This window comes from Pristis pectinata, chromosome 14 (assembly GCF_009764475.1).
Source record: "Pristis pectinata isolate sPriPec2 chromosome 14, sPriPec2.1.pri, whole genome shotgun sequence".
NCBI classification, from domain to species: domain Eukaryota; kingdom Metazoa; phylum Chordata; class Chondrichthyes; order Rhinopristiformes; family Pristidae; genus Pristis; species Pristis pectinata.
In genome coordinates, this window is record NC_067418.1 from 18,458,090 (window position 1) to 18,471,261 (window position 13,172).

A 13,172-nucleotide genomic window follows, 5' to 3' on the forward strand; every position below is an offset into this window, starting at 1 on the left:
AAGGGCATACTTCTGAAATGATCTTTACTGCATCTTAGACCTGCTACACATTTTCAACATTTATTTTCTGACTTTTTAAAAAAACTTGTATTTCCTTAAACTCAATAACCCAGATAGAAACATAGAAAACCTACAGCACAATTCAGGCCCTTTGGCCCACAAAGCTGTGCCGAACATGTGCCTACCTTAGAAATTACTAGGCTTACCCATAGCCCTCCATTTTTCTCAGCTCCATGTACCTATCCAAAACTCTCTTAAAAGACCCTATCGTACCCACTTCCACCACCGTTGCCGGTAGCCCATTCCACACACTCAACTCTGAGTAAAAAAAACTTACCCATGATGTCTTCTCTATACCTACTCCCCAGCACCTTAAACCTGTGTCCTCTTCTGGCAACCACTTCAGCCCTGGGGAAAAGCCTCTGACTATCTACCCGATCAATACCTCTCATCATCTTATATACCTCTATCAGGTCCCCCCTCATCCTCCATCATTCCAAGGAGAAAAGGCCGATTTCCCCCAACCTCCTTTCATAAGGCACGCTCCGCATTCCAGGCAGCAGCCTTGTAAATCTCCTCTGCACCCTTTCCACGGCTTCCACATCCTTCCTGTAGTGAGACGACCAGAACGGAGCACAATACTCCAAGTGGGGTCTGACCAGGGACCTATATAGCTGCAACAATACCTCACGGCTCCTAAATTCAATTCCACGATTGATGAAGGACAATACACCATATGCCTTCTTAACCACAGAGTCAACCTGTGCAGTTCTTGCAATAGGAATAATGAGGGAACTCCAAATTCACCAATATTTAACAGTAAAATTGACAGGAATGTCAGGGACCTATACTGATGAAGCTGAACATAAAAATTAAACTGCTCCCATTTTGGTTCCCCTGCTGCTCCACATGGCACTCACATTTATGGATGCGCATACGTGACTTTACATGAACTATCCTAATTTACAGAAACTGATTTAGACTCTACCAAACTTGATAAGGATTCCTCAATGTGATTGATGGGGAGACACGCTTGCTCTGCCTACACAGATTCAGGTACTCTGCAGAAGCTGCCACTCTGTTTTGCTTTTCTAAATGCTCAAGTTACAGTGAATCAGAAAACATGACCTTAGAAGAACCTATACGATCTCTTCCTCTCAAACACGAACTTTAGATGTGTACATTCAACTCTACTCAACTTTCCACTATTTTTTCCCAAAAAGTGTGCTGGATGCATTGCAAAGAAAATCTGCCCTTTGCAATATGACACCCTTTGATGGATACAATCTCACACTGCCTTACTTTACACAACGTGAATGAACTACCTTTTGAAACAATGGAAAGTTAGGCTTAAAATTTTTTCACAGGAATACTTAGGCATCTTAATTAGAAAAAAAAATTATAAAATGTTCTGAAAGTGTAAATGCATCCTTCCAAGTTTTTGGAATGTTAACATTTTACCATTTGAAAACTAGGCACTTGTTAGTGCGTATGGAGCACTATCGTACAATTTGTAAATTGCAACATAATTCAGCTGATTACACTTTGTACTTTTTGTCAGTCCCCTATAGAATGGTAGGGCCCTAAATCTGTAGTCTAATAAGATTTTAAAATAACATAACACACAAGGTCAATTTACCCAGTGAAATGTAAAGCAAAAGAGCCAATATTACATCACCACTTCCATCCCACCCCATCAGAAACAAACCAATGATCTTATTTTGAGAGATTCAGCATTAACACTAACCAAATTCAGAACTAGCATTTGCAGGCAATAGTCTCAAAGGAATATAATACTTACAGCCTAATCAAGACCATTAACTTAAAACATATGTAGAATAAAGCCAGATGTCAAGATTCTTGCATGCACATTATACAGGAATGTTAATGTGAAGTGCAAGGCTATTAAATGTCTATCTGAATGTAGCATTTTTATTAAAAATCTATCAGAGATTTGAGAAATGGCTCAAAGCAATAAATCAAATTATTTTGAAAGTGGGAGTAAACAAAAGGTTACAGAAGATGATATATGTTGGTTCATAGAAATACCTCTCGTGCATCATATATTAGATTACCCTCTATTTGCAAGGAGATAATACCACATGAAGTGGAGGCAGCAATTAACTGACTTCTGATTCAATAAACACTTGAATAATATAAATGGCTTCATCATTTTATTGGTTATCTGGACAATTTCACCATAAATAAAAGTCAATAGAAAATGAATCATCCTTTATTTGACTTTATTTGTTCTCAAGCTTCTGATAAGATCTTTATTAGTCACGTACATCGAAACACACAGTGAAATACATCTTTTACGTAGGGATTTTGGGGGCAGCCCACAGGCGTCGCCACGCTTCCAGCGCCAACATAGCATGCCCATAACTTCCTAACCTGTACGTCTTTGGAATGTGGGAGGAAACCGGAGCACCCGGAGGAAACCCACACAGACACGGGGAGAATGTACAAACTCCCTACAGACAGTGGCCAGATTTGAACCCGGGTCACTGGCACTGTAAAGTATTATGCTAACCACTATGCTACTGTGCCTGCCATAAAAAGTTGCTTGACCAATTGTCAGCACATCTGTAAGCCTTCATGAATAGTTGTAATATTTTCAAATTTATTGTGAAAAAAGTTTAAACATAAATGTACTTAATTTGTTTTTTTTAAAAAATCGGGAAGAAATAACTTTTCATTTTAAGAGAAAACTTCCAAGAGTTCCTTCTGTGAAAAGACAGGGCAAGGACGTCCTCACCTAAAAATATAATGCTGTCACAATGAGAGACATTTTGAAGATAGTGTTTCAGCCCAGTATCTCATTTTGGGTTTTGGACTCCTTATCCACATCTTTTATTTTAAAAAAAAGTTGTGAGTGATTTTCTTTTAATGTCATCTTTTATTTTAAAAAAAAGTTGAGAGTGATTTTCTTTTAATGTCAGTTCACAAAGTCAAAGTTCACTTCTGGGGTCCTAATTGATGTGTACTCGCACAGTGGCCTCTGTCTGAGTAAAATCAGTAGTTCTGGAAACCTTCAACACCACTTTTTTTTGCATCTGGCATTTGCACGCTGTGTCCCAATTGCTCAAGGCAGGCGAGACACAGGCAGTTTCCTCTGTAGTATTCACAGCACTAAATCAGTCTCATATGTTCCGACAAGGGAAGCTGAACAAAACTTTCCACAGAAGTAAGCTGAAGTCATTTGATTAAGGAAAAGTTTCAGCTAAGGCTATTCATTAAATATACTAAGTGTTTTGGCACATGATGCATCATATTATTTTCAGCTGGTTAGTATGGTTTTGTTGTAACTTCATTTGATATATTACATAGGGTTAATGCATTAAAATTCTGAAGGGCCTAGCAATTTTAACATGAAACAGACCAATATTCAGGAATCAATTACCTTGTCTAACTAGGTGCACGTGTGACCCTTGATGGTGAAATTCTTTTGGATTCACAGGTAAGACCCATCTAATCTTCTTCCAAAGATGCGCAGCTCCAGGAGAGATAACTGGATAGTGATCAAGAATAGAAAATTGGACAGTTTTCTACTCTAACTTCATTTGTGAGAGTGTAGTTGTGATAGTTTTAATGCCAGTAATGCACGTTTCCTGCATTTCGTGCCACTGGAATGGCCTAGCAGGGAAGGGGACTCCATTTGAAGGTTTGCCAGTAATAAAATACTTAAAAACAAACCTGAGAGATTCCTGCTATGATTATATTAAATGCATTCTTCTGGATGTCTACAGGTCAAACTTCCCTTATCTTGCACATAGGGATGCTTTGTTTCAGCTACAATAGAAGGAGATGAGAAAAAAATCCATAATGCAAAGTCCCTAGCTCACTTTGATTTGCCATAGATTTCTTTTTCCCAGGAAGATGTGGTCCTCTTAAGGTGCAGCAGACACAAGCATTTACATCATATGTAAGTCAAAGAGGCGGAGTCTCCCATTTTATTCTGTTCTCAATATGCTTGAAATGACTACTTTCTGTAATACCACAGACAATTGATCATTAGGCCTTGTGCATAACCTCACTTCAGTCAGAAGGCATAGACATACAGTACAGAGATGGAAGAAAGTGGGGGCTCAACTTTTACAGGATCCAACAACATCTTTTGGAATAGACCACTTCTGTTTGGCATTTTCATATAACAACAAATGGCTTCCAAGGCAATAGCTGAATACTGTCTGAAGCCCTTGCTAGGATACACGCTCGTGAAGCAATGGATCAAGCGATCAGTCCTCAGATGGAGGACAGAAGAGGTTAATAAGTTCCATGAAATGTTCTTCCCCTTTAATTACCTCAGACAAGGCTCTAAAGATCCTCTGCTTCTTTCCTTAATTCACAACTAAGCAAAAACATAAGTTAATTCCAGGATGCCTATTAAATGTTATATTGAGCAGTTGTTTTTCTTGATGTAGGATTGGAATGACAGCATTGATTTAGCTGAAGCCCCTGCATTTCAGAGTCAATAGGTCATGTATGCAAACTGCACTTAGAGATGAAAACAGTTCATGCTATTATTTTAATGCAGTACTAAGGGAGCACTGCACTGCCAGAAGTTTCCTCTTTCAGTCACATGCAAGAACTTTCTTGGATTGGTACAGCATAAAAGTGTATCCTACTAAATGTGCTCATGCTGGCTCTCTAAAGAAACTTTCCAATTATAGTCAGTCATTCTCCTGGTCTATTCCCCTAGCCCTTCAAAATTTTCCCTTTCAAGTATTTATCCAATTCTATTTTTAAAAAAGGTACCACAAAATCTTCATCACCAATTTTAAAAGTGTAACCACACTAGAATGTACAAGCTCAAATTAATATTTTTTTTTAATCTCATGCCATCATTGGCTCTTTTGTAAATCAGTCTCCTTTAATTATCATTGGAAACAACTTCCCTTCACTTACTCCATCTAAACCTTTCATAATGTTTAAAACAATCAATTATCTCTTAAAATGTTCTGCTCTAAAGAAAGCAACCTCAGTTTCTCAAATCTCTTCACATAAGAGTGTGGGAGTTTTCCAGATGTTCTGATCAACATCTTTGAAAGAGATCATCTCATCCTTGCAATTTGTGGGACCTCATTGTGTGCTATTAGCTTTGCTTATGCCTGGAAAACAAGAGTGACCATACTTCAAAAGAGTTGTGTGGCTGTGAAACATGTTGGAATGCCTTGTAGATATTAAACTTATTTGCTTTTACTTTCTTGATCCTCTGTAACTGTGTTTTCCCTTATTGTTATTCTTTATCAGAAATGCATCCAGTTAGATTGTAACTTAGAAAGAAAAACATACTTAGAAATTTAGTCAGTTTCAAAAGAAAATGTTTGTTGCTTGTCAATTCTACTAATTCAGCCTCAACAGTTCAAATTAGCATCCATTCAAGCTGATATTAACTTTTTTTGGCTATTTATCATGTTCAGTCTTAACCACATTTATCTTCTAATAAAACAACTTCAGATTTGTGAATTGCTAATCTTATCAAAGCAATAAATGGAGTAACTATCCTTACTGTTCTTCTCTGAAATAGTGTGCCTACTGATATTTAAGATACTTAGAACATGCACAATATTATTTAAGATACTTAGAACATACACATTATTTCAAAATCTTAGCAATTACCTATATGAAGTCAGAATACTGTTGTTTTTTTAATATATTTAAATGCATTTCTTGTGATGGACGTTTTCTCTTTGACCAGATATGTGCAGCAAGACTAATTACATGATTGTTTTCCAATCTTCTGGACATATTCTCACCTTGTACATACAATGGCATGCAAAAGTTTGGGCACCCCTGGTCAAAATTTCTATTACTGTGAATAGCTAAGTGAGTAAAAGATGACCTGATTTCCAAAAAGGCATAAAGTTAAAGATGACACATTTCTTTAATATTTTAAGCAAGATTACTTTTTTCCTCATCTTTTACAATTTCATAACAACAAAGAAGGAAAAGGGCCTGAAGCAAAAGTTTGGGCACCCTGCATGGTCAGTACTTAGTAACACCCCCTTTGGCAAGTATCACAGCTTGTAAACGCTTTCTGCAGCCAGCTAAGAGTCTTTCAATTCTTGTTTGGGGGATTTTTGCCCATTCTTCCTTGCAAAAGGCTTCTAGTTCTGTGAGATTCTTGGGCCCAGAAGCCTTTTGCAAGGAAGAATGGGCGAAAATCCCCCAAACAAGAATTGAAAGACTCTTAGCTGGCTGCAGAAAGCGTTTACAAGCTGTGATACTTGCCAACGGGGGTGTTACTAAGTACTGACCATGCAGGGTGCCCAAACTTTTGCTTCAGGCCCTTTTCCTTTTCTGTTATTTTGAAACTGTAAAAGATGAAAATAAAAAAGTAATCTTGCTTAAAATATTAAAGAAATGTGTCATCTTTAACTTTATGCCTTTTGGAAATCAGGTCATCTTTTACTTGCTTAGCTATTCACAGTAATAGAAATTTTGACCAGGGGTGCCCAAACTTTTGCATGCCACTGTATGTTCATGTTCCTCCTTCTATTATGGACAGCATTGTATGTCTGAATATTAAAATCCATCTGTCATTTATTAAATAATTTATGTAATTCTGCACAATTTTGTTTGAAGGTTCTTAACTACATCTAATCAACAGAAAGGAACAATAAACTGTGCCTTCCAGTTTTCTTTAAAAGCACATTTTAAAAAATGGCTCTTTGCCAAGTAATTAAAAGTTCTTAGTCATTGTTTGGTTTCATTGCCCATTTACAGGGAGACACATATTCGAATTGATATAATGTGACAAGAAAATTGCAAGGTTTATAAATGCACAACTTTGTTTCCTTGAGTCCTTTTGAATATGTGCATTACCCACTATTTCCTCAATTGCTCTTTCATTACTGGAAATTCCACTTGAGCAAAATGCAATGACATGACTTACCGCAAGTTTGGAACACATTATATGGGAAATCGCAAGCATGATCCAGCATTCAAATGCCACTTGGCACATGTTAAGGTGCCAGTTATTCATAAAGATTTTGCAGTTTTTTTAGTACAGTGATTAAAAGTGTGAATTGCAAAAATGACCTGATCCATTCAAATCTTTGACTGCCACATGCAAATTATCAGCTTACCAATATACCAGTCTGCAAAACACTGCTGACATAATAGAACTTACAAAATAAAATAGTGAATAATTAACAGTGATTTGGTCTGCAAGAAAAACTGAAAGGTGACTTTAAGTGTCAAGTAGCAGAAGATATTTAGAGTTATCTGCATTTGATGATTTCTATAAGGTGATAATTCCTTTATCATAGTTGGAGGGGATTCAGGAATTTAAGTGACTACAGAATAAAATAAGGTAAGGAAGATACTGACTCCTTTAGAGTGTTTACTTTGTGTTGCTGTTAATTTTGTGCTCATTTCCTCCAGTTCTGTGAGGCAGTCCAAGTTAAATAATCTGCTACATTTTTCCATTTCATCCAGTTTCCATGATATGAATGTGCAAAACCACAACCTTCCTGACAAATTTATTTGACTCTTGGGTTATATAGTTAATTTGATTTTGTGCAATATTAAAATTGCAGTCTGTAAAGGTGCAAATTCTCCAACTAAATTAAATATTTTAAATTATTTTCATAAGTTGGTTGAGATGAAATTTTTCAGCAATTGTTTAATTTTATTCACATGTTGCTCAAATTCAAGACATTCTTTACATTAATTTTTAATGATGGCAAAACTATGCCAAACTAATTTCATTTCAAATTTATAGCAAAATAATAATTCAGGATATTTCTTTGTGCAGGGGAAATCCTACCTCACTAATTTGATTTGAATGTGTTTTTGAAGAGGTAAATAAAATGTTTGAATGATAGCAAGACAGTAGGTGATGTCTGTATGGACTTCGGTAAGGCATTTGAGGTGGTCCTGCATGGTAGGCTAGTCCAGAAAGTTTAGACACATGGGATCCAAAGTTGGCTTGGTGATAGGAGGCTGAGGGTGGTGATGGAATGATGCTTTTCAGATTGCAGGTCTGTGACCAGTGGAGTACTGCAAGGATTGGCACTAGGACCTTTGTTGTTTGTAATATATATGAATGAATTGAATATGAATGTGCAAGGTATGATTAATAAGTTTGCAGATGACAAGAAAGTTAGTGGTGGTGGTGTATAGTAAGGAAAGTTGTTTGAGGTTAGAGCAGGATATAGATCAGATGGAAAGTTAGCCATAATGTTGGCAGATGGAGTTTAATCCCAACAATTGCGAGGTGATGCATTTTTGGAAGTCAAATAGGGATAGAATATATACAGTAAATGGTAGGGCACTAAGGAATTTTGATAAGTACAAGGACCTTGGGGTTCAAGTCCATAGTTTCCAGAAAGTGGCACACAGGTAGATTAGGTGGTGAAGGCATAAGGGCACACTTGCCTTTGTAGGTCAGGAAATAGAATGTTGAAGTTGGGACATTATGCTGCAACTTTACAAAATACTTGTTAGACTGCACTTGGAGTATTGTGCGCGATTCTGGTCACCACCCTACAGGAAGGATGTGGTTGTGCTGGAGAGCGTGCAGACAAAATTAACCCAGGATGTTGCCTGGCTTGGAGGACCTTGGTTATGGAGAGAGAGCAGAAAGGCTGTGCTCGTTTTCCCTGGAGCAACAAAGGCCAAAGATAACCTGAGGGGTATATAAAAAGGCATAGATAGGGTAGACAGAATCCTTTTCATATATTTAGGGTATCAAAGAGGGCAAGTTTAAGGTGAGAGGAAGGAGTTTTAAAGGGGATTTAAGGGGAATTATGGTTTTGTTCTTTTTACACAGAGAGCAGTTAATATCTGGAAGTCACTGCCATTGGAGGTGGTGGGATCACATACCATCACTATTTAGACAAGCGCTTAAATAGGCAAGGCATAAGAAGGATGTGGTCCTAATGCAGGCAAATGGGATGTGTGGATGGGCAAAAAGGTTGGCATGGATGTGGTGGGAACATTATCCTGAGAACACTGATATCTATTTTATAGAATGCTCTGGCCTTCCAATTCTACTTTACCCAAAAATATCATTGTTTCCCAGTCCTAAAGTGTGGGAGACCAACTAGTCACACACACAAAAACTAAAAACAAAAAAAAACACATCTGGCAGAATCTCCATATTTATAAATCTACACTTAGCACATTGCAAGAAACCATTTGCAGACAAGGGTTCAGGGACATCTTCAGGAGTTTGTTTTAAACATATTATAGAATCCTCCCTACCAGTTGTCATTAAATTAGAAGTAGCTACATACATGTCAGGTTGGGAATATGTTTTGAGTATTCTTCCCTTTTAATTAATTTCAAACCAAAGTTCCCTTTCCAGTACTAACCTGGAATGACTCTTGGATTGATACTTCAATTTTCCAAATGACACAAGTAGGTGATCAGCTCACTGAGATGTTCAACTGTTACTTCTCCTGTTACACTATTATAAAAATAGATATAACGCAATGAGTGAAGCCTTGTTCTTAAATTTCTCAAACTGAATATGGGACCAACAGTGTGCATTTACAACTCACCTTTAACATGGTAAAACTTCCAAGACACTTAGTAGGACCTAATAGTAAAGGTGGTATTTGTCTGAATTTATAACAAACTGACTTCTCAACTAATGCCCAAATCTGGGTCACTTATACAGTGGATTGTGTAATGGATTAAGTTCAGAAATAAAATAAATGACTTGCTCCACAAAATACTTTTGATATTTTATTCAAAAGAATGCTGGAATAAGACCCTCACTGGCATACATTACAACTACAATTTATTCTCAACTAAATGTAGTTTGAACAGTAATCTTAGCCTCACTTTCAGAGGTTAATTGATGCTGTATATTCCCTAAGCATCTGTTTTTATATCAATGCGAACATGACATTGGAAAACTTTGATTAATGAATTCTTCAGGTCTTTTTCCATAGATTATTATAAGACAAATATCCTTTCAAATACCACCTCTATTAGCTTTTCTTAAATACAAAAGGGTTGTGTTTTTTTAAAAGTACACTTAGTGGTTGAATCTGGCAACAAATGGTAAAAAGAACATGCATCTTGTTTGACCTTGGGAGTTGGAATTAGAAAATTACTTTTTGTTTTAAAAGCACAGTCCAAACTTGTTGCAATTGTGGAGGACAAAGTAACATCTGAATTGCACCTAAAGACAAAGGGAAATTTTACACTCAGTAGGGAGCAGTACTTAAAAGACAGGGGCCAGAGAACAGTGACTGCATTGCCATTTCATTTCTGACCCAACTCCCTATGCACATAGCTCTTTGGTAAGAGTGAATAATTAGCTATTCTGAATAATAACATGGGGATAAAATTCCACAGAAAAACAAGGATTGGAGAAGATTTATTGCCGTTATTCTGCACAGACTTTTTGGATTGCTAGCAAATCCAAAGATGCAAAGGTATGACAACTTGGCTGTGTTTTCCTGATGATGTAGTGTAGTTAATTTTCCATGCAGTAGCTCATTTTGATCAGATTGGCTGGTTGGCCTGGGTTCCAACCAAAACTAATACAAGTTTTCTTTGCTGTCTGTTAAATGGAACTATGCTATTCCAAAACAGGCACTCGCAAGCTTTATGGACCATTGAAACCGCTCACTGTGACAAACAGACCTAACATTCTTGAGAATTCCCAATCTGCGACTAGCTTTTCCAGACATCTGCACCAGATCGCACCACCATTTATTTATCCTGCACACACCATTCTCACTCATCTGACTGCATAGTTCTTTTCATTCACTTACCAGGTGATTGCATTGCAGAGGTTTTGTTGATTTAGGTCAGTCATTGGAGGAACCCCTCACGTGTACATTCTTTGGCCCAATCACAGATTTAGAAGTTGGCTGTCCTCCAAGATTCAGAGATACTACAACTAAACCAAATCATCTTTAAATAGATCTCCAATGTATAGAGGTCAATGCCTAAAATTACATGTTTTGTCAGTTATTGCAATTCACCTGGAACTGATGACAGCAGGCCTGCTCTCCCTTAATTTTGTTGTTATCTATCTCTTTTAGTTTGGTAAATGCATCAAGTGAAACTGCAGACTCTTTGAAAAGCTGACTAGTGGACACTAATTGATATTAATCCCATCTTTGTCCAGCACTTGGCCCATAACCCATGCTTAGGTGATTCAAATGTTTTTCTAAACACTTTTTAAATTTGTCAGTGGCTTTGCTTCCACTACTCTCTCAGGTGGCATAATCCAGGTGCTCACCACCCTCTGGGTGAAAAAGGTCCCCTACAAATCACTTACCCTAAATCTACATCCTGTAGTTTTATCTACCTCTGACATGGGGAGTGTTTCCCTGCAGTCTATAGCTACAGTATACCCCTCATTTTATTTTTATATACACCTCATGTCCCCTCTTCCTCTAATCCAGGGAAAACAGACTCAGCCCCTCCTCATACTGAAACTTTCTATGCCACGTTATATCCTAGTGAGGATCCCAGTCCAGATGAAGGATCGCAACCTGGAACATTGACTGTCCATTTCCCTCCATAGATGCTGCCTGACCTGCTGAGCCAGCATTTTGTATGTTGCTCCAGATTCCAGCATCTGCAGTTTCTTGTGTCTCCAACATCCTAGAGAATCTCCTTCTGCACCCTTTCCAGTGCTATCACATCTTTCATGTTGTGTGTGCATGTTGGGAGTGTCCAATTTATGCAATTACAATAAGGTTGATTCTCCCCCTAGCTCCCCCACATCAACATGCCATTCATAGAAGAGTTAGTATGACGACTTATTGTGCAGTCTTAGGCTTTTCTACTAATAGGCAGATTGGGTGCAGAGGTTTAGATGAGACATACATTTCACACATGCTGTGGAATGTTAATTCTTTCAATTTACCCTCAATAATTTAAATTACTTTCGAGCATCAAACTTTCTGGGGTCTACGCTCATGAGTGCAACAGTGAGTAGTGTGCTAAAACTGTGCTACATGCAGGATCACAGCTCTGACCTGCAGTTTCCTGCAAAGCAACTGATTTGATCTACTTGGCAGGAGACAACAAATTGCTCAAAGGCTGGTGGCTGATTAAATTGGCCAGTGCAACTGAGGAGAAAGCACCTAGTCTAAGCAAATGTTACTATTTCAAAATCTCTAACTTACAGCCAAATTTTGCAGTGCTTCTCAGAAATTATTTCTGCCAAAGGTAACTTAATGTTAAAGTACCAGGAAAGAACTCATCCTACCAGCCTACGTATCCAACATATCATTCTCAGCCACTTATGCCATCTCCAATAGGACCCCACCACCAAGCACATTTACCCCTCCCCACCCTTTTCTGCCTTTTTCAGGGACTGCTCTCTCCACGACTCCCTAGTTCACTCCTCCCCACCCCCTGCCCCACCACCCCAGGAACTTTCCATTGCCCCCACCATAGCTGCACCACCTCCATACAGGGACCCACACAGTCCTTTCAGATGAGATAGTGTTTCACCTGCACCTCCCTTAATATCATCTACTGTATTCGGTGCTCCAAGTGTGACCTCCACTACATTAGAGAGACTAAACGCAGACAAGGTGACCACTTCACAGAACACCTACGCTCCGTCTGTAACCGCAATCTGCATCTCCCCGTTGCCAGTCACTTCAACTCCCCCTCCATCACAGATATGTCAGTCCTCGGCCTCCACCACTGTCAGCAGAATTCCAAGTGCAAACTAGAGGAACAGCACCTCAGTTTCTGTCTTGGAACCTTGCAGCCTAATGGGATGAACATTGAATTCTCCTACTTTAAGTAATCCCCACACCCACCCATGCCTCTTCTTCCCTTTCCTAGTCTCTTTTTTCTACCCCCCCTTTTATCCTCCTTACCTTTGACCCATCCCCTGGTGGATCAGCTCTCCCCTCCTCTCCTGCACCTGCCTATCACCACGTTGTGCCCACCTCACCTCCCCTCTTTTGTCCACCTATCACCGCTCTGCTTTTCCCTCCTATATATTGGGCTTCCCCTTTTCCTATTTCCTGTCCTGAAGAAAGGTCCTGACCCGAAACATTGACTACCTGCTTTTCTCCACGGATGCTACTTGGCCTGCTGAGTTCCTCCAGCATCATCATGTTTTTCTTCTGCCAGGAAAGATTATGTAGATGTTTTAAAAAAAAAAGGTGCAACTATTAATCTGTTGGATACAAGCTACAAAACTGTGGCATCAGAAAAGGCACGAGTTGCTC

General features: G+C 38.5%; 1 protein-coding gene across 1 annotated transcript in view; it reads right to left on the bottom strand.

Moving 5' to 3' along the window:
* bbox1 (butyrobetaine (gamma), 2-oxoglutarate dioxygenase (gamma-butyrobetaine hydroxylase) 1) overlaps nucleotides 1-13,172 on the bottom strand; it is a 133,373-nt gene that overhangs the window by 95,410 nt on the left and 24,791 nt on the right. Inside the window, exon 3 of the mRNA XM_052029352.1 lies at nucleotides 3,404-3,511. Coding sequence (XP_051885312.1) covers nucleotides 3,404-3,511 — 108 coding nt within the window. The remainder of the gene's footprint in view (nucleotides 1-3,403; nucleotides 3,512-13,172) is intronic.